General features: G+C 39.0%; 4 protein-coding genes across 4 annotated transcripts; 2 read left to right on the top strand and 2 right to left on the bottom strand.

The window, feature by feature from the left end:
- The first annotated feature begins 2618 nt into the window (after nucleotides 1–2618).
- On the top strand, nucleotides 2619–4748 carry LOC128734420 (m7GpppX diphosphatase). The gene is made up of 3 exons (XM_053828618.1): nucleotides 2619–3269; nucleotides 3341–3486; nucleotides 4221–4748. Exons 1-3 carry the CDS (start codon nucleotides 2714–2716, stop codon nucleotides 4746–4748), a joined length of 1230 nt encoding a protein of 409 aa, XP_053684593.1. The 5' UTR covers nucleotides 2619–2713.
- Nucleotides 4749–4826: 78 nt separating this feature from the next.
- On the top strand, nucleotides 4827–6263 carry LOC128734419 (uncharacterized). Its single transcript, XM_053828617.1, has 2 exons — nucleotides 4827–5570; nucleotides 5639–6263. Exons 1-2 carry the CDS (start codon nucleotides 4827–4829, stop codon nucleotides 6215–6217), a joined length of 1323 nt encoding a protein of 440 aa, XP_053684592.1. The 3' UTR covers nucleotides 6218–6263.
- Nucleotides 6264–9038: 2775 nt separating this feature from the next.
- LOC128734868 (probable methylthioribulose-1-phosphate dehydratase) lies at nucleotides 9039–11268 on the bottom strand. Its single transcript, XM_053829249.1, has 3 exons — nucleotides 11209–11268; nucleotides 10694–11112; nucleotides 9039–10633 (listed from the first exon to the last, which is right to left on the bottom strand). The coding sequence occupies exon 3, from the start codon at nucleotides 10586–10588 to the stop codon at nucleotides 9878–9880; it is 711 nt and encodes a 236-aa protein (XP_053685224.1). The 5' UTR covers nucleotides 10589–10633; nucleotides 10694–11112; nucleotides 11209–11268; the 3' UTR covers nucleotides 9039–9877.
- A 3397-nt stretch (nucleotides 11269–14665) lies between these two features.
- Nucleotides 14666–19916, bottom strand: LOC128733532 (tyrosine-protein kinase Shark). Its single transcript, XM_053827183.1, has 7 exons — nucleotides 19729–19916; nucleotides 19379–19475; nucleotides 18197–18681; nucleotides 16693–18141; nucleotides 15872–16625; nucleotides 15639–15810; nucleotides 14666–15572 (listed from the first exon to the last, which is right to left on the bottom strand). Exons 2-7 carry the CDS (start codon nucleotides 19452–19454, stop codon nucleotides 15230–15232), a joined length of 3279 nt encoding a protein of 1092 aa, XP_053683158.1. The 5' UTR covers nucleotides 19455–19475; nucleotides 19729–19916; the 3' UTR covers nucleotides 14666–15229.
- Between the last annotated feature and the right edge of the window lie 584 nt (nucleotides 19917–20500).

The raw sequence follows: 20500 nt of genomic DNA, 5'->3' as shown, positions 1-20500 counted from the left end.
CATGTCAGTTCGTCAGTGGCTGAAGCCTAGCCCACCTAGTGTGAAGCAGTCGATAATGTCGATAACTGACAAACTTTTGCTGTCAGCCGTATTGCGAAATTCTATGCTCTGACAGTCTGTGTGCTGTGAGCCGAAAGAAAACTTGGTAGAAGTTTGTAAGGCCACTTTAACACCATTAAGCAGCCTTAAAGTAGTTTGAAAGCAGTGAGCCTAATGAAAGCTTCCACTCTACACTTTAGCACCTTTAAGCAGCCGTAAAAAGGTTTGATGTTTATGCCTGTTTAGAAGCAGATTTTTTAGTAGAAAAATCCGCTATTAAGCTTGTTTATCAGCTTTTGGGAAAGAGCTGGTTTGAAAAACTTAAATAGCTTAAACATTGCCTTTTTAAACACCATTTAAGTTCTTACTTTATGCAGCGTTGATCGCCTTAAACCAATCCGTAAACAGCCATTGCTCTTGCAATTCAGCTACCGTTGTTACTTGAGCTGTCTCTCGACTTTGGGCAGGTTGCAAGTCTCCTTGATGAAATGTGTTTGATTTTGTTTTTGAAATGTTAAATATTTCGTTTCAGTGTACCATGACATGTACCCACCGAAAATTAATGCTCTTGTTTGGTCGACTATGTCGACAGTATCGACGATGTGACAATGACAGAACATGACAGACAAAAAATCAAGAGCAACATTTCAATAGGGCCAAAGTGCAAAATATAACCAAACTGGGTTTTTGGTTATATCTATAGCATTAACAAGTATCTATAATAATACAAAACATCATAGTTATTTGAAAACTTTAAATGTCTTAAAAAGTAAATTTGAAAAAAGTCCTAAGAGAAAACTGGCAACCAAGTTTTCAATTTGTGCTTTGGCCCTTCTCATGAAAAAGCCTATCCACAATTTGTGTTTTGTTTTGCGTTCGGCCCATTTTGATTGATGTGAGATTCCCACGGATTTCCGCACATAATGAGCGGATCGCGATTCGCGGATGATCACTGGCAGAAGTTTTAAGTATTTGTAAATAATGTTTGTGTTTCCGAAGGCAGTTAACTGTAAACAATCGTATAATTTAGTAACAGTCAGATTTGCAGTTGCTGCCGTGTAGATGATCCGTACCGTACAATTGCAAGGAAGACCCATATTCGGAAGGCCAATTAAAAAAAATACGACGATTAAATGCATTTCACCTGCATGCTCATTCATATAGTTCTACTAATGTAGACGACACATTCCAGTACTTTCACCTGCGCGACAACTAATATCTACGTTACTTTCCGGGTCACACGAAAAATGTTATTTCGCTATACATATATATCACCGGTAGAGGATACTTTTCTCTCTGGTTTGTTGCGCCTATGAGATTTTTACTATCGAAGAACTGCCAAGGCGAGATATACCTGAACGTTACACGATCTACTTAGTGTAAGTGCTAGTAAATAACCCACTGCATCGCTTCAAACTACCAATAGTGATTACCATAAGTTTCTGGCATTAGACAGAAAAGATTGGTTTTGAAAATTGTCTATTTCATTTGTAACTATTAGCCGAATAATCAATTTCTCTTAAAGAGCAAGAAAATTATACGCTTACTTAAGAATGTTACACATTTATTCGGATCGTAGTTTGATTTCTTAGCCGGTACAATATCAACGAGAATAATTACTGAGTCGGGATCATCGTGAAACTGCTTCTTATTTTCTACTTCTGCTAGCTTTTTGCTCTGCGGTCACTTTCTTTTTTCCGAGGACAATCCAATTTTAATCATTGACCAGGTTCTGCTCCTAAAAACGTAGTTTTCGCTTTTATGATTGTCTGACGTCAATAATCTGAAACAGCCGAGCAATGAATACTCATACAGGGGATTCTTGCTATGCGTTTAATTGATTGAAACTTACTCCGAGATCCAGATCAGCATTATATTCCTAACTGGGATAGAACACCTTTAATGTTAATGCTGTATTTAATTCCTAACGGACTGACACATTTTCCGCACCTCATGGGTAACACGTTTCGCTTCAGAAATCTGCTCAACGGGGGATCAGATTTACCGGAGAAATCAAACCGCAACTTTTCCAGTACAACTAATGAAGCTAATCGGTGTCCTAGGCAAGAACTTTTTACTTTTTCAAGTCACTGTGCTTCAAAATATTACGATAAAAAAGGGCCGCACGCGAAGCACAAACTAACACCGGCCGAACAGCAAAATCATATCACCACTGGCAGTAAATAAAAGCCTTATGTCAAAAGGCACAACAACAATGGATAATCAAATCGGCCTTATGATAAAGTCGTATTGCCGAAAGATTTCCGTAAAGGGCCTAACGCACATTTTTGCAAATTGCAAGGCAAAATAATATTTTTGCTGCTAGTTGTTGCATTACACAATAAACTGATACGTTTTTGCATCGAAATGCGATATTTAATTTTACGCATAACTGTTTATAGCAAATGAGGAGTTAAATAATGTTGCACAAATTTCATCAGCGATTTTCTCGAAACTGTCAATTTTGAGATCGGCCTATTTGAAATGTTGCTCTTGAAATGTTATTTGAAAAGAAAAACGCGGTTTTTTCGTTTTTCTGGCTGTTGTTAGCTGTTTTTCGATCTATATTGTATTGTGTTGATTAAAATTTAACTTTTTTAGTAAAAACTGCTTCAAAAAAGTGTACTGCAAGTGTTTTGATAAAGAATATCGTAAATATTTTGTTTCCTATATCATGCTAGAAGGTGTTGATCCACTGAAGACGGCAAGCGTAGACAACATAAGCAACAATCAAAATTATGACGAATCACAGCGCCGTCAAGGTCAGCCAGCGTCAGCAACGTTGTCCAACCGAGCGTCTGATTCATCTTCAGTGTCCATAGTGGTAGAAGACGGAGTGAGCCGAAAAACCGATAGCAGCTACCAATTGGCAAACTTCGAACCCGTTCGTATTTTGAACAATAACAGTACCCATAAGAGCGTCTCACTGTTGGGCCATTTTGTGAATCTATCGCGTGAAAATTACGCGATCGTTGTGTTGGAAAAGACGGCCTTCACCGAGCCGCAGCTGAGAAACCACGAGCGTCATCAAACGTGTGCGGTGGTGACGATAGCAAATCCTAAAGACGTCGCGACGAACTTATCGCAAGCTAGTGAAAGTGTGCAAAGTAGCGCAACTGGTGCAGCAACAGTCGAGAGAAGCTTTTTTTCGACCACGTCCCAGCTGAGGACTGAATTTGTTAACGATATCTACGGAAATTTTCTGTGCGTTGCAGATCCGGAAGTGAATCGTAAGTCTTGGATGCGTTACCTTTGAATGCACGTCTACTTAGCTGTAAACATTATTTCTTTGTTTTGGCAGAAATTAAGGTGACAATCATTTATCCAGCTACCGAGAAGCATATCATAAAATTTTCAACCCAGAAAAAGTACCTGCTGGAGGAGACTGCTCGAGACTATCAAACCGTGACATTGCCTCACATACAACGGGAGCAGCTAAGCTTAGAGGTAGGTGGACTTTCGCTTTCATTTTTTAGTGTTTATTATCTAAGTATGTAGAATATGTTGGTCACATAACTGGTTTGTTCGCTCCAGATGTGATAGATTAACGGTTTCTGAAAAAAACTGGTGTCGGTGTTAGTGTTACTTTGTGTTTGATATGTAGGTTGTGAAGGCCATGGCTTTGTGGCTATTGAAGGTTACGTCATTGGTATCGACGAGTTGTTTGTGCAATTTTCATATTTCTTGATTCATTATGCGCTCATTTTTAAAATCAACGTAGTGTTCACTAAACTAAACATTGGGTTGTGCAGCTTTCGATAAAAGGTCTCGTCGAACTAGGTAATTAAATAATCGAAACAAAGGAATGTCTAATTTAGTTGGCCTAACATAATTGAGATTTAGTTGACTTGGCATAATTTGCTATAATAATATAAATAATCTAGAAAGTTGTCCAGATCTTTTTTCTGGAGTGCAGTAGTCCTTAACTTACGCATAATGTCCCAGATATTGTAGTCATATGAGATTTACAATGGATAATTGCGTTTAGAGAAGTAAATCATATTGGTACCAACCACTAACGTCTACTAACTAAAATAAAAATAATATAACTAATCCTATTTAGTCAGCATGATAGAATCTAAAAGATTTGAAACAACTCATCATGCTAAATTAATTGATTATATTTTGATATTGAATCTAGAGATGAATATTGTTTTGTTTTATAACAATTTGTATTTTAGTGGCTTTACAACATATTAGAGCATCGCAAAGAGCAAGACCGTATTATCTTTGAGGATCCTTCGGAGGAGCTTGGCTTCATTTTGCTACCGGATATAAAATGGGACGGTAAAACATTGGAACAGCTATATTTGCTTGCTTTAGTACGTCAGCGAAGTATCAAATCGTTGCGGGACCTAAATGATACGCATTTGCCATTACTGAAAAATATCCAAAAACGAGGAATTGACGCAATCAAAACGCGCTACGGAATCGGCGCTGATCAGCTGCGAGTTTATATCCACTATCAGCCTTCATTTTATCATTTACACGTGCATTTAACATATCTCAAGCACGACCCACCTGGTATTCAGTGCGAGAAAAGTCATCTTCTAACATCAGTTATCGGAAATCTTGAGCTGCTACCAGATTATTATCAAAAGGCGACACTTTCCTGCGTTTTAAGTGAAACTGATAAGCTCTACAAAAAGTTTGAGGCAGCGAGAAGCGAACTGATTGAGCCCGAACCCAAAAGGGCTAAATTAGAATAGTATTGTCGGCAATAGATAAAGCTATTTAAAATTTTCTACGGTAATTTAATTTTTGATTGTTTAACTTTAATATTAAGGATGGCTGTCGGCAATATTGAACGTGTGCTAATAGAGCTGCGACCGCGGCTGCAAAGTGCCAATTTTTTTATCTGCTTTAGTCGTCGTTTTGCTGAAATCAAATCAACCAAAATAGATCTTAGTTCCGATCGTATTATAATCGTCACGGAAAACAATGCGGAGAGTTACGAGATTCGGCTAGACGATTATTTCAAATTGCATACCCAAACACTAAGTTCATTATTGATTAAAAATAACTACATTTGTTTTCGCTTAAACACTAATGAAAACAAGTTTCACTCGGAAGTGCTGGAAATTAACGAATACAATGGGTGCACTGATATGAAGTTGGAATGCAACTTAGAACAAGGTAGCAGCTACAATATCCTCTGTAGCAACTGTGGAAGTTTTTTGCGAGAGGAAGCTGTAAGTTTTAAAAGAGTGCTTGAACTTCCGTCAGATCATATGGACAGCAATGATTGGTATTGTCACCAGCATCCTCACACTAGAGTAGATGACCTTGTTCATACGAATGGTGAATGTTCCTCGGCAAAGATGCCTCATCCAAATCACTTCAATCCTTCCGAAGATGACGTATTTTTCGGACCGTTTTACGTTCTTCTCGACAAAAAACATTTTCAGCGTATTCATCTAAAAGCGGAACGTTTTCTGTACTGTAAACGTTGTTTGCAATATCTAGGAATAATGAAACGTAGCGGCTGCGTGAAGCTGTGGCACGAAAACCTTCAATTTCAAACACAAGCAGTAAGTTGTCAATCAAAATCATTAAAGATATTTAATCAAATTATATTAAAACGTTTTTTTTTCTACAGAATGTTTCAGACGAAACCAAACCAACAAGAATGTGCTTGTTTCGTAATGATCAACCATTGGAAAACTTCCAGTATCTGGTTCGCAAAACTGTGAATGATTTTAACTTCATCTCCCACCTCGGACTGCCCCCTATTTTTAAGATTTTATTTGAAATGCGCAGACCTGGTTTGAATGGGGAGGTGTTCTATTTGTTGATGCAGATCATGGATGCAAATTTAAATATATTTAAAATTCGTAAAAGCACGGATCTCGATACGGATAAGCATCTCGAATATGGTGATGAAGCGCAGGACAGAGACAGCGACGACGAAGATAACGACATCACAGTCATAAAAAAGAATCATCGCGATATCAATCTAGTTAGACATAGGACAATGAAGCTAATGTACAGGTATGAAAAATATGATCAGCAGCCTATTGTAAATTTTTGGCTGCAGGATAGCAATGTCGTGTGTGTTGAGATTTCGGAGCAAATGTTTCGGGTAGCTGTTAAGTATTTGGATAGTAACTCAGATTACGTGCCGGAGTGCTACAGACATAATCTGGGATTCTCTCTGAGCTATTTAGATATTACATAACCATTTCATGTAATTACTGCAGCAATTCATGTATTTTTTCTAAGATTTACAGGGTTTATTATCAATGGAACGCAAAAGAATGTCGAATAGTATCGCTAGTAGCACTTTTTTTTAACAAAACATGTATATCATTTCTATTTTCAAATATCTTTTTGCGAAAAGGTCGTTCTTTTTGCGAGTTCCTCAACTGAATTCGTCTAATCTAAGCCATTCTTTGGGCTACCTACTTCGTGCTTGAAATCTGAGCTTAGGGTCTGAGAATTATCGACGATTGATGCCAATTGGGAAGTTCTGCCACCATTATGGCTATCAAGCAGGTACTGAGTTTGAATAAGCAGATTTGAGCATGATGATCGGTATTTTAACCAGACACTGTCCGAGCAGATATCACCTAAAAATATAGATAAGCTGACAGACGATATATCATATTATGTCGCTTCTATAATTTGAGGTCGAGACCTCGGAATACAAATTATGTCAATGCAAGGCTAAGACCGGTTTCTCGAAAAGGGCGTCCTTACGTCTAGCAAGATGGTCTGCTGAACCGAACGAAAGGTAATGCAATTCAATAAGGAAGGGGGTGGAACGCAAACCGGAGTATACCACAATAGATCAAACTAATGGTCATGGTCGCAGTCGTTCAAGGTTCCTTTCAAAAGAATGTCACTCCGGTTGAAGGCTCTTTTGTTTTTATGAAAAAAGACGATTAGATCGTACTTCGACAAACCAGGCAAACTACCCACCTTGAAGCCAAGCTCCACCACCTGGTTACTAGTCAGCAACAGCATAATGTCGTTGCCATACCCCTGGAGGACCGGCAGATGATGTCATCATCCTATCGAAAGCCGTAAGCTTCCGAAGCAAACCAATTCTCCGCGTTGAACCACGGTCCTCGACCGTATTACGCACGTTGTCCCTGGTTTCTTTAATCGTTTTCGCTTTCGGCACTACCCATAAGTGCTTTCAGGTCCTATTCTTCCAGTCACCTTACTCATCTCACTTCACTCATGGCACGGGCCTTATTCTTACAGTCGCCCTCAGCTCATCATGTTGCAGCATCGCTTCTTCACGGCACTTCGACAAATTTTCACGCCTAAAAAAATATCTGCTGTTTAAAGTCTTTTCTATGGAAAGTTTTTAGGGCTCATCTTATATATAAAAATAGATTTCTGTCTGTCTGTCGGGATGTTGCTTATAGAATCCAAAACTACTGAACCAATCTGCGTGAAAATTTGCATGTAGAGGTTTTTGGGGCCAGGAAAGGTTTTAGTGATGGTTAGAGACCCCTCTCCCCACTAAGAGGGGGGGCTCCCATACAAATGAAACACAAATTTCTGCATAACTCGAGAACTAACCAAGCAAATAGAACAAAATTTGGCATGTGGGAGATTTTTGTGACAAGAATTTATTCTATGGTAAATTGGGACCCCTCCCCTTTTTAGAAGGGGAAGTATGACTCCTCTCCCATTTAAGAGGGGGGGCTTCCATACAAATGAAATACAAATTTCCTCATAACTCGAGAACTAATCAAGCAAATGGAACCAAATTTGGCATGCGAAGGTTTTCGAGGACAAGAATATTTTCTATGGTGAATTAGGACCCCTCCCCACTTTAAGAAAGGGGGCTCCTGTACCAATAAAATACAAATTTCCTCATAACTCGAGAACTAATCAAGCAAATGGAACTAAATTTGGCATGTGGGTGTTTTTGGAGACAATTTTTTTTTCTATGGTGAATTGGGACCCCTCCCCACTTTAGGAGGCTCCTAAACAAATGAAATACAAATTTCCTCATAACTCGAGAACTAATCAAGCAAATGGAACAAAATTTGGCATGTGAAAGTTTTCGAGGACAAGAATATTTTCTATGGTGAATTAGGACCCCTGCCCATTTTAGGAGGGGAGGGGGGCTCCTATACAAACGAAATACTAATTTCCTCATAATTCGAGAACTAATCAAGCAAATGGAACCATATTTGGCCTGTGGATGTTTTTTGAGGCAACCATTTTTTCTATGATGAATTAGGACCTTTCCTTTTTAGGAGGGGGGCGGGGGGCTCCCATATAAACGAAATACAAATTTTCTCATAACTAGAACTAATCAAGCAAAACGGAACCAAATTCGGCATGTTGGGGGTTTTGGAGGCAGGAATTTTTTTGATTGTTTGATACCCCTCACCCTTGTGGTAGGGGGATGAGGACTCTCATACAAATAAAACAGAAATTTTTGGGTAACTGCAAAACTCGAAATTTCGAACTCGAGAAATTTTAGACTCTTTCATAAAACATTGGTCAATAACAAGACTACCAAAAACTATCAATAGTAACAATAGATGATTCAGGGCGAGACGGCCAGAGACCGCGAGTGTTCCCGGCGACCTGCCGTCGGAAGCGCCGGCCACTGCGGGGGGCAGGCCCCCGTAGAGATCACATCTATCTAGGTTTATTTATTTTCCTAGATCTACTGACCTCTATTACTTTCCTTCAATTGGGTCACCCCTGCGAAATGGTACTTTCTACGAAAAGATGTTCCGTGAAATGGTACATCCCGCGTAAGGTTTTTCGCGAAATGGTATTCTGCGAAACTCTATATTCCGTGTTATGGTCAACCGAGAGTTGGTGTTCCGCAAAATGGTATTCGGCGAAATGGTTTGTATTGATGGTGGATATTTAAACGCTATCCGCTTTATTTTATCAGGCTAGGCAATGGGGGGAGTTGTTTTCTACTTTACTGTGAGGAAAATTTGTATATTAAAACACCCATGAACTCCCCAGAAACTCGAGATTGTGACAAATGTCATCCGAGATTCACGATTCATGTACAACACAGTTTAATTTGTGGCGATACGAAGTTTGTCGGGTCAGCTAGTAACCTAATAAAAGTAAATCTTATTCATTTTCTTTTTCTTATTCAGTTTTATTATGGCTTCCTATTGCTTTTTTATGTTTTATGGCTCATGGCTTACTACTAACAATGATCACTTTCCAACAATCTTCTATAGGTTCAGTTACTTTATACTATAGTTCAAATGGTCGGTGTTAAATCAGACCGGACCAAGTCGCAAAATTTAAAAAAATGAGTTAATGACAGCAAACGATCAATAATTTTCTAAGCTACATGTCGTTTTAAACAGATTACATGAATGTTACAAACGGTTAGAGTTATAAAATGATTTTGAACGATTGATAGGTATAAATCATACAGTACAACAAACTTTGAACGCGTTTTTCTCGAAATCAGAGCTTTGTCACTTGGTTCAGTCTGACTTAACACCGACCAAATATAAAAAAATGTGTTGTTTATCGGCTTCATGTTTTAGTTAAGTTTAGGTAGATTTTTTTCGCCAGTCTGTAATTGTGCTGTACAAATTAAAAAAAAACTATAAATTAAATAACGAACGAATTTGAAGGTTTTCGAATATTTTTGAGATTTGAAAAGCTTATAAATGGTTGTACGGTTCTAAACTTAGTACCCTTTTGTTTCCACACATGGGAGATTGGTTCTAGGTGCACTTTTTAATCGGTAGAAAACTTCCTATGCTTAAAGCGGTTTTCTTTTTTCAAATATCGCAAAACACTATGTGCTCAAACTACATTTCCGTTTTCCTATTGCTTATAATTCAGAAAAAAACATTTATTCGTTGTTCCGGTTTACATCAAGTTACTTCTTATTATTTCTGTAGTATTTTGGAACTTCGTTAGGATCGAGGCCCAGCTTTTTCATTTCGACCGCCAAGGAAAATAAATAGTCGTAACATTCGGTCATTGCTTTAGCTTTTTGCCAACTTCCACCCCACACGTAAACGCCATGTCTTCGAACAAGTATTGCCGCTGTTCCCGGATATTCTTTCATGGTGTTGGCCATGCGTTCTTCTAGGTCCTTCTCGAATGGTGTATTCTCTATAATAGGTACTATGAGTTCTTCGTCGAAGCGTAAGTTGCGCTCCAATTCATAACTATAAATTCCTTTTATCATTTCTAAATGAGTGCACCTAAATTCTCTTCCGGGCCACAAAAGTGTAGCCATTACAGCAGCGGGGCTGTGAGTGTGAATAACTGCTCCAGCATTTTTTTCACGATATGCTAACATGAATAGTGGTGTGCACTGACTTTTCGTTAACTTTCTGTATTCCGGAGGCTCCTGTAGGTCATCTCCGTCTATGTTCTGAATGAATAAATCATCTGGTTGGATACGTTCTTTCTGCACACCAGAAGGTGCAATGTATATTTCGTCGTCCAGTTTAATGCTTATTCCTCCACCAGTTCCAGTAACCCAACCAAGATTGTAAAATTGCTTACATAGCTCCGGTATAAGCTTTCTCGGGTGCTCCTCTGACAGGTCACGGTATATTGAGGATCTGGACAATGCCATAGCTTGTAAAAAATTATATCAAACTTTGTACTGTGGACCTCAAAGCTAGAAAACATAAATCATTTATTGACTTTTAATTACCCCCAGGTTTTCAGCTATACTTACTGTTATGATTAGTTAACTTTTCCTGTGTTGTGAGCTTTCGTGGCTGTAAGTGCACTTTCGGATTAATCAGCAGCAAACTTTATCTTATCCCGACAGACTTACTTTGCCTAATAAACTATTGTCTGCTCAGTGGCAAACCGTAAGCCAATATAGATAAAAATCGATTTTACGCTATATGTTATATCTACGTTGAATGTAGAACTCTGTATAGAGCATTACTGTGCGATTCAAGCGTACTATTTCCGGCGATCTCAAATGTAGACAGGGTAGACAGATAACATCACATTATCAATACATACTTCAACTTTTTATAGAATCTTCGCATGACAATACCATGATAGTCATTTTACATTAGATTATAGAACTATGACAGTTGCTCCTACGCACACTATAAACGTGTAATCGTGAAAATACGTTTTCTGAAATTTAAAATTAGCAATACATATTCTAGTTGATAAAATAATTCATGAGTGGTTTTTATTTTTTTTTCATGATAACTTGAATTATGCAGCTACCAAAAAGAGGTTTATTGTCTGTTGTCTGATGTCCGCACAATTTTGTTTTTGTTTACTTCACATCTCACATGTAGTCACTTTCCAGCCAGCACTCTCACTCACACACGCACGTACGAAACTTTACAAATGCCACAATTTTTTTTTTGGAATGTTTTATGAATAAGACATAACTGCTTTTGTAAGCGATAAGCGATAATTTCGATTGACGATTTTAACAATTTTACGTATTTATTGCATAAAACTCTTAGAGTTTTTAGGTGCTTCTTAAAAAATGCTTGGAAGTGGCTCTAAGCCTCACCACCCCTCACACCTTCCACGCACTTATGTTGTGCTCGAAATGAACAAAATATTGGCTGGCCCATTCAAGCCGAGCGCCTAGCCCAACATTTTCTGCTAGCTTGGTCCTGTGGCATACACTGCTGAGCTAATTGGTCAAACCAGAAGTTATCAGCATTCTTGGCCATCATGCTCATATACGTATATAGGGACCTTAACTATTTACCATTCGCTGATCCATTCCGTAGAATTCCCAACTGTATGCTGGTGAAGAGCAAGCTGGAAGAATGGGAAAACCGAGGATTTATGGCCAATTGATTGGCAGTACAAAGGCTCGACGAACCAATAGAATTTACAACGATGTTTATATTCATCGTTACTTCAACTAACGTACCCATTTCTACAATCGTAAAGACATGACCAGGTGTATGGTGTACTTACGGGTATATCGATTGGAGTAACAAGGGGGGGCTAGGGGCGGCTAAGGTCCCCCCCCCTAGAAAACATTTAGCTCCCCTAGAAAATTTAGGCTGTATTTTTAAATTTAAGAAAAAACTATAGTTAGATAACATTACATAATAAAACCTAAGAGTAATTAACTTAAAGTTAAAGTAAACAACTTAAAGTTCCTATGCATCAATGTACATTTAATCTTAATATGCCAAGGAAATAAATTGGTCGAAAAAATGCCGGGGGCTATAGCCCCCCCTAGAAATGAGCACTAGTTCCGCCAACGATAACATAGCTGTGAGGCTCAACCGACTGCCCAAAATCTAAGCTTTGAGATCAGGCAGCCGGGAACCACACAGCATCGCACCTCCTAGATTTGCTACTCAATGGAGTATTACCAGGTATGGTCGCGTGGACGCGCTAGGTAGGAACTTGGGCTGGCGAAAGCTATGTTGAACGCTTTCTCGTTTGCCAACCCCATTTCAAACTCAATATTACCACCAAATCAAACTGACCTAAAAATCTTATTTCTCTCTTTTTATTTTCTCTTTTCAACCTCGTCTTTCACAATGCATTAATGTGTGTGAGAAGCAACGGGGGTATTACAGGTCATTACAGAGGATAGAATTTTGGATGAAGATGACGCTGTCGATGAACAATCATGTAATCATGATCGACAATACAATAGAACTAGAAGGCGGTCAAAGAAAGACAGCAAGGAGGTTTGATCGGAACAGATACAAAATACAAGGTGGGACCAGCAAACTGAGGTTGGTAGCGACAATCACTCCAGGTACCTTGTATAGCAGGTATGTGGGTGCAAGGTAGGGTATATGTCCCCAACAGCGGTTCGATTGGAGAACTGCACGGGGTTTGCATCATCTGTACGCTGCAGTTATTATGTTTTTATATTCATTATGTTTTTATATTCAGCACTGGTCTGAGCTATCCACTGTTTTCTGATCTGTCACCTGGCATCGAGCAACAGGATTCGATTGATCGGCACGATTATTGTTCTCGATTGCCGGGTCTCTCTTTCTCTGCCTTGGCGCAGCATGGAGGGCATAGATATTTCTTACTGGTGACCTAGTCTCCTGGACCGCCTTATGCGCTAAAAAATGAAATGAAAATGAAAGAGGATATAATACAGCAAAATAACGCATGACAAAAATGACAGACTTCGTTGAGTATTATTGGGTGATATTGGTGCTCTTGGTACGAGGAACGGCGTTCAGTTGACCGAAGTGTTAGTCCGGCCGGTCATCTATAGAATTTTTTTTTTCTTTTGGGCAAGTTTTGATTTCATATTACGTCTTAAGATTGTACTCCCTAAGTGCGGTATTTATGATCAGCTTTAGCTGACTGCTTATATTTAAATAATTTTCCAAATTACCTGGACTTTCATTTTTTTTGAAAACTTCGTGTGCCTTTTGCTCACGATTTAGGTATTAAGTTTTTAATTTGCATTTGCTATAGAAGCATATGTGTATAGTTTGTAGTTTAATTTATCTCTATGCTATTATAATTAGCTACTTGATAGTTGATAGCGGGTCTGGGAAGAGTCAAGTTATGCCATTTCTTCTTTCTCATTAATACATCATCATCAACGCATTATAGCGCTAGTGTGGTCCGCATGGACTTTTTCATCATTATCACAACTACCTCCTCTCAGCCTAGGACAGACTTGGCTCTAACTGCCCCACCTCGTGCTGCAAACGGAAAAGGAAACGGAAGCTTCCACAAACACATGCTCTCGTTGATCGCCTTCCAGTGCATCCCACGATGCTGCATTTTGCTCACCGTCAAACACGAAGGGCCAAAGTCCGTTTTAGCTCGATGGGGCTCTACCGCTCTGGTAAAACTGGGCCTTGTCGCCATGGATCTTCCACACACCTATTGCCTCCGCTGCAGATTTTCTGCAGTGCCAAGATTTCGGGCGCCATATTGTCACCCACGAAGCGAATGGCAATTTCAGGTACTAAGTTTCCATTTCTTGGCCTTATCTTCCACGCCGAATTACTCCAATTGTTCTAAATCGAATTTCCTTGATTGTAGCTTGCCTCATTAGAGCCTGGTTACCGCCAAATTTCGTGGTGAGGCTGACATTTTGTCTTTAGTGCAGAAACAACACGTTTTCCGATTTAGCCGCCCGCTCCGAGTCAAACGTTATCGTGAAACGGATTCCGCAGGATGAGGAAACGATGTTTCACCTTTCATTGGCATCAACGTCAGGAGCAATTAGACGCTCTCTAACATGCGATCAGATGTTCAAAATTGGCCAGGTTAATCTTCGTGTCAACACTCAGCATGAGTGTGCCCCTTCCTGTCAGGATACGATCTTTACTCTCCACCGTGGTGGGGTCTATTTTCTGCCCTTTACCAACCTCAACTGTTTGCTTCATTTCACTTGACTGAATCATACACTGATTTAAAATCTAGAGTCAAATGGCGTGCTCAAATTGAATTCTTCAAACTAATCGAGTAATTGCCGCAAGGTAATCTATATAATCCCGTACCAATAAATTATACTACATCTAAACATGTTTGTAACTTTCTCTATATTGACTTATAATAACTACCCAATCAACAGTTTACTGGTTGTATATGATTGGTTGCTAAAACTGTATGTCAGTACTTAGTAAGAACTAATATCAACATAAAAATATCGTTTTCGGATTGTTTTAGAAAAAAAATTGAGGTCGTTTTGTTATCCTGTAGTTTGTCTACCATTTTTAGTTTTCATGCAGTTTTATTATTACTATGTATTTACTGTTTTTTTGCTCAACCTTTAATTGAAATCTGAATTTGAATGACAATCTTAAATGCTTTTAAAATAACACATTGGTTGAAGGCACATAAGAAAGATATAAAATCCTTTATACTGATTTTCTTAATCATATGACACAAGCTTCATTACAATTTTGCCAACGGATTTCACCTTTGTCAAATTTCAGATTGTTTTCTTAAAACAGTTATCATTTTTTAAAGAAGAGGAATGATGGGTTAAAATAAATATAAGAGGTATAACATCCACATTTTTAAAAGAAGTACGACCAACTACTTTTATGGCAAATAAATATTGGTTGACTAACGATATGCACAACTTTTCAAACGAGATACTTTAGAAAAAAGTATAAAACACAGATTATCCACAGATGCATCCTTTGTCGTACAGTTAGACGTTTTATGGCGTATTATAAAAAGCCCTGTACTTTAGCAATTTGATTAGCAAGTTGCAGAGACAAAATAATCGAAATATAATACTTTTAATATTGCTGCTTGCAAAAGAATCACCTCAACTGTTACTGTTCGCGTTGATTTCCTTTCCACTTTGCACCATTTCTTGCAGGTTTTGATATTCGATATCGTCGGTAAAGAATCTTGTTAGAAATTTGAACGTCGGTCTATTTTTTGGGTTGTAATTCCAACAGCTTTTCACAATATCAAACACTCTATTGGGGCACAGGTCTGGTTGCGAAAGTCGTTGGTTGTTTTCGATCAGTTTGATTACCTCGACGCCCTTCATGTCTTGGTAAGGAGGTTGACCTAGCGAGTACATTTCCCACATTGTCACTCCGAAGGACCATACGTCACTAGCGTGGGAGAAAGTGCCGTAGTTGAAGCTCTCTGGAGCGTACCTGTGAGCCGAAACAATAGTTTCTGTTAAATAGAACCTTGTTGTAACTAAGAATTCGAAGTATTACCATTTGATTGGCCATTTTCCGCCTTGACTGGCTCGATAATAATCATCACCAGCACCGATTGCACGAGATAGACCAAAGTCGGAGATTTTAGCCTGATATCGATGAGCCAATAAAATGTTCCGTGCTGCTAAGTCGCGATGGACAAAATGATGTTGTTCGAGGTATTGCATTCCTGTAGGAAAAAGAATAATCTAAGCATTGCGGGTTCAACAACGGAGTGCTTAAATACTTACCACAAGCTATCTGTGCGGCCCAAATAATCAGCTCGTGTTTTGGATTTATAGTAGTTTTGTGGGAAATAATGTAGTCCAGCATCGAACCAAGCGGTACCAATTCCTCAACCATCATCAGTGGAGGTCCTTTGCAAATGCCGATCAACTTTACAATGCAGTGGTGCCTTAAACGGATCATAACGCTAGCTTCCCGCAGAAAATCCGCCCGATTCCGTTTACCCTGGCTCTCGACCAATTGCTTGACTGCAATCGGGATGTATTCAGATGGATTATCCGTTGTAGGGATCAAGAGATCCGTCGAAGAGTCTAACTGGCACGGAATTAGTGAGCCTTGGTAAACGTAACCGAATTCTCCACGTCCGAGGACTTTTTGTGTGATTATACATTGCTTAGGGATGAAGTAGTTAGGTCGATTTGATATACTGCGGTTCAATTTCAGCTGAAGTTTCTCATCCTCATCTTGCTGTTGCTGGATAATACTAAGGAATTCCGAATCTCCGCTTTGGACACTATCACGGCTAAAGGTTGACAACGTTGAATCCAACCGCTCGAACGGACCTCCCTGGCGGAGTCCGGCTAGCAAAGCGGGCGGAGGGCTAGTAGGGGAAGCACTTTCTTCTACTGAAATACTGCTAAAAACAGGCACGTTTCGTGTGGCTATGTAATTGGTTGAAGTATTAGCAGTTACCAGGGGAAGCGGGGGTGGTGCTGGTTGTCTCGAAGCATTGTTATTGTCATTAAATACAGTCTGGAACTGAAAAGCAGAAAGGAGGAGTCATAGTAGATTAAACATAGATCATAGCAATTAAATCATTCCTTACTTGAGGAGGTCTAGGAGCCGGTAATGTAGGCGGAGCATCGATAAAGTAGATTTCTTCGACACTGTTATCTAGCTGGTTATTATCGTTGTAAATGTCCTTATCACTTTCTATGAAGCGATCGATGACACCTGCAGCAGCTCCGGAAGATCTGCGTTGATCGTACGTTAAATGCAAAGGACTGCCTTCAGCGGAAGCTCCGTTGTTGTTGACTCGATCGATCACACGACTGGACGGAACTGATGGTTCGCCAATATCGATGTCTACTATAGCACAGTTGTTGCTTGGTATGTTGTACAATTCACCAGACATATCCAGTGGATTTTTCGGAGGTAATGAAAAATCAGAAGAGAATGATATCTGTGGTAGAATTTTGGACGAAATGACTTGTGCAATAAGACTATCTCTATTCAGTTGGCGCTCATGATCTGCGGGAGGTTCTTGCTTAATTTTGCTTTTTCGTAAACTCTTCATGCCGTCTATTATGATATTCTTTTTCTTTTTTTGTGTCGAAGTACCAGACTTTGCTTTGCTCTCATCTATATTGGGAGAAATCTTTGGAGTGGGAATAATGTCTGGATCAGTTTCAAACAGACCAACTTTGTTCATTTGTCGTAAAATGCTTTCATTTGGAACGGACAAATTTCGCACCGGAGCAGGCGGTCGTTGCGTTTTAGATAAACTATTGTCGCTTGATTTGCGAATGAACGATGTACTTCCGTTGCTAGGCGAACTCATTTGCGCATGGGGACTGCTTGCAAGTTTGTGCTTTGTTTTAGGAATTGTTGAAAACAAAGGAATTGGTGGTTTCGGTTTTGGCGGAACAGGATATTTTAAATTAATCTGCAATCCATCGGAGAATCGACTGTAATGTTCTATTAGATGCTCCAAGGATGTCATGTAAGGACCATCATCTATGTAAAGAAAAGTTTGCTTTCTCTGGATCATGAAATGCTTTGCGTCGCCATCAAACAACAGCGTCAAAACGTCTATTCCATGTTTTGTGGAATACCGTACTAAATAAACTCCAGATGTGTCAGGCCAGTCTTCAAATTTTGTAGAATTTTCCTTATTTTCCTTTCTAGGACTGATTGGCAGCATTTTTTGAGCATGTTCCTTCAAGCTCTCAACAGCAACCTGCCGGTCTAGAGTTCCGTGATACCATTGACCTTTGTGTGTCGTGGGAAGCGCAGGCTCATAACTGTTTAAAAAATCAACAACTGTGTAGTAATTTTTCTCTTCAGCCAAATCGGCTGGGAGTTCTCCGAAGTTGGTTCTGGGCATGTGAGGCACACGATTAGCTAATAGTTCCTTTACCGACTCGAGATTTCCATTGGCAGCAGCCTCGTGCAATGGGACCCATCCTGTATCTTTGTTTCGTGCTTGTATATTCGCCCCCGCGTGAATCAATAAACGAACCATATCCAGACCATTTTGTCTTCGACATGCGTACTAAAAATATGAACCGTAAAAATATTATTTTATTAACTCATGTTTATCTACTCACATGCAAAGGAGTATTTCCTTGAGCATCGCGGTTGTTAATATTAGACCCTCGTTCGATAAGTTTTTCTAAAATCCGAGCTTCTGCGTGTAGGCATGCCAGATGAACTGCTGTTTGTCCGTCCTGGTTCTTAGAATCAATATTCCGGTATCCACATTTTAATAGTTCCGAGACAATCGTGTAGTTACACTCTTTAGTTGCTCTGTGCAGTAAATTCGTTGTCCCATGGCTGCGAACATCATGGGGAGGAGGCTCACTGCGACAGATGGCCTGCAGTTGAGTGACCAATCCGTGGGAAGATTCCCGATAATGTTCGATCAGTGAGTCTAGGCCGTGGATCGGAGTATGGTCATCGATCGAAAAAAAAGCATCATCTCCGTGACGACGGATCTGGTAGTGAACAACTTCGTTCTGGAACAGCACAGACAGAACAAAATCTCCTTCGGACGAGCTGCTTTCTCGTACCATAAAGATCCCGTCACCACCCTCTGAAATGAATAAGAGAGCCGTATATTTCGTTCAAATTATGTTTATATTAATCAGGGAATGGCAGAGTAACAGTTTTGGGAATATGTTACAAAATTTCACATATTATTTAGAAGGACAGTGTGTGAGAAAATACCATGTCACTATTCAAACCTTTCAATGTTCGTTATTGGCTAATATTGATAAAATTCAAAAACATTTTTTCTGTATCTCGTTAATTTTTATAGCACAACGGCATATTGATCGTACGTGTACGTATGCTTACGGGAGAATGATTTTTAAGTGATTGAAAGAATACTGTGAAAAATAGATTGGTCGGATAATGGTAAATAGAGCAAAACTGACGAATGAATAATGGAATTGGCATTTCGTACTTGTTGACAAGTAAAGCACTGTTTATTATTGTTGAAATAAGTTTGTTTAGGTTCTGCATAACAAGACGGTAGAATTGAGGCCAGAAATTATGTAATCTCCACTAATCTGGCAAGGTAGCTGACTTAAAGTTCAAGTACCTATTGCTCGTTGAATTTTTAAATTTCTAAAGCATATTATAATGTTCACGAAAACGTATTCAATGTATTTTCATAGACAAGAAAAATGCGATGAATGTCACTGCTAACAGGATATTTTGCAAAAAAGGCTGATACAAAAAACGTATCTGCAATGAAAAACCATTATGCATCTAGAAACAACACTTACCTCGTCTAAGAATTTCCTCTGCTCGTTCGCGGGATACTTTTCCATGGAACCAGCAAAGATTTTCTTCTCGGTTCATCCTGATAATGTACGATTTAGTCTGTGCGATTGGATAGAAAAATTATCATGCGTAAATAACCCTAACATGAAATCTACAAATTGATTCTGGAGATTTTCAAATCAAATTTTAATCCAGTAACAATTATGCCTTAATGGATCAGTAGCATCATTTGAGCTATTTTTAGCAAGCAGTGCGATATACTCGTTGTACGAGTGACGGACAGGTTTCATTTTATCAGCCATCAGTATCGACGACGGGGAAAGTCGAAAGGGTGTGAAAATAAGATTCTTACCAGAAATTTCGCAGCAATTGAAAACAAGCACACAAACTAAAAATATTTCGTTTCACTGCATAAATTATTCGTCATACGTGGCACATGTGCATTAAATCTACGATTGCAAAACTAAGGATAATGAAAAAATAAAACATCAAAACAAAAATCGTTTTTTAAATTTGGTACTACTATATTACTAGTACGACAGTTTCTGCACTTTCATGAATGACTGCCTTTGCTGATGGCAAGTTTGCTTTCTTTGACGTTTTTCGCTAAATAACTTACTGGAGTGAAGCGTGAAGCGATAGTATTATTTCGTTCATACATCTTATGTTGTTGTAAAATTTTAATGCGACAGAATGAGCAGGCAGATGTTTCATCGTCGCGATCGTCGCATTTGGTTGCGTTCAATGTGCAAACGTCACTCGTTTGACAAAATCCCACGAGGCAAATTTCATACACTCTTAAATATTTTCACTTATATTTATTGTTACCGTTTACCCCCGTTCGTTTGACCGTTTTTAATCTTAGGCTGTGAACCATTTCGCGAAATTTTTAACTTTTTGGTTAAAATTTGACAGTTTGATGGTTTTCCGAAAATAACCCTGCTCGGGAGCATGGTTAGTTTTAACCAAGTTCTGAGAGCCAATGAGATATGCACAGGTGAGGAAGAGAGCTTCGACAAGTTTCGCTGATTTTTCGATAGATTTGTTTTACATTGGTATGGATGCTTATCGCATTACAAATTTGTTCAAACAACCCGGATTGAAATGAGATGAATTTTATCTAT

The sequence above is a fragment of the Sabethes cyaneus genome, chromosome 2 (genome assembly GCF_943734655.1).
Source record: "Sabethes cyaneus chromosome 2, idSabCyanKW18_F2, whole genome shotgun sequence".
NCBI lineage: Eukaryota > Metazoa > Arthropoda > Insecta > Diptera > Culicidae > Sabethes > Sabethes cyaneus.
The sequence above is the reverse complement of the archived record's forward strand: the minus strand, read 5'-3'. Positions and strand labels throughout refer to the sequence as shown.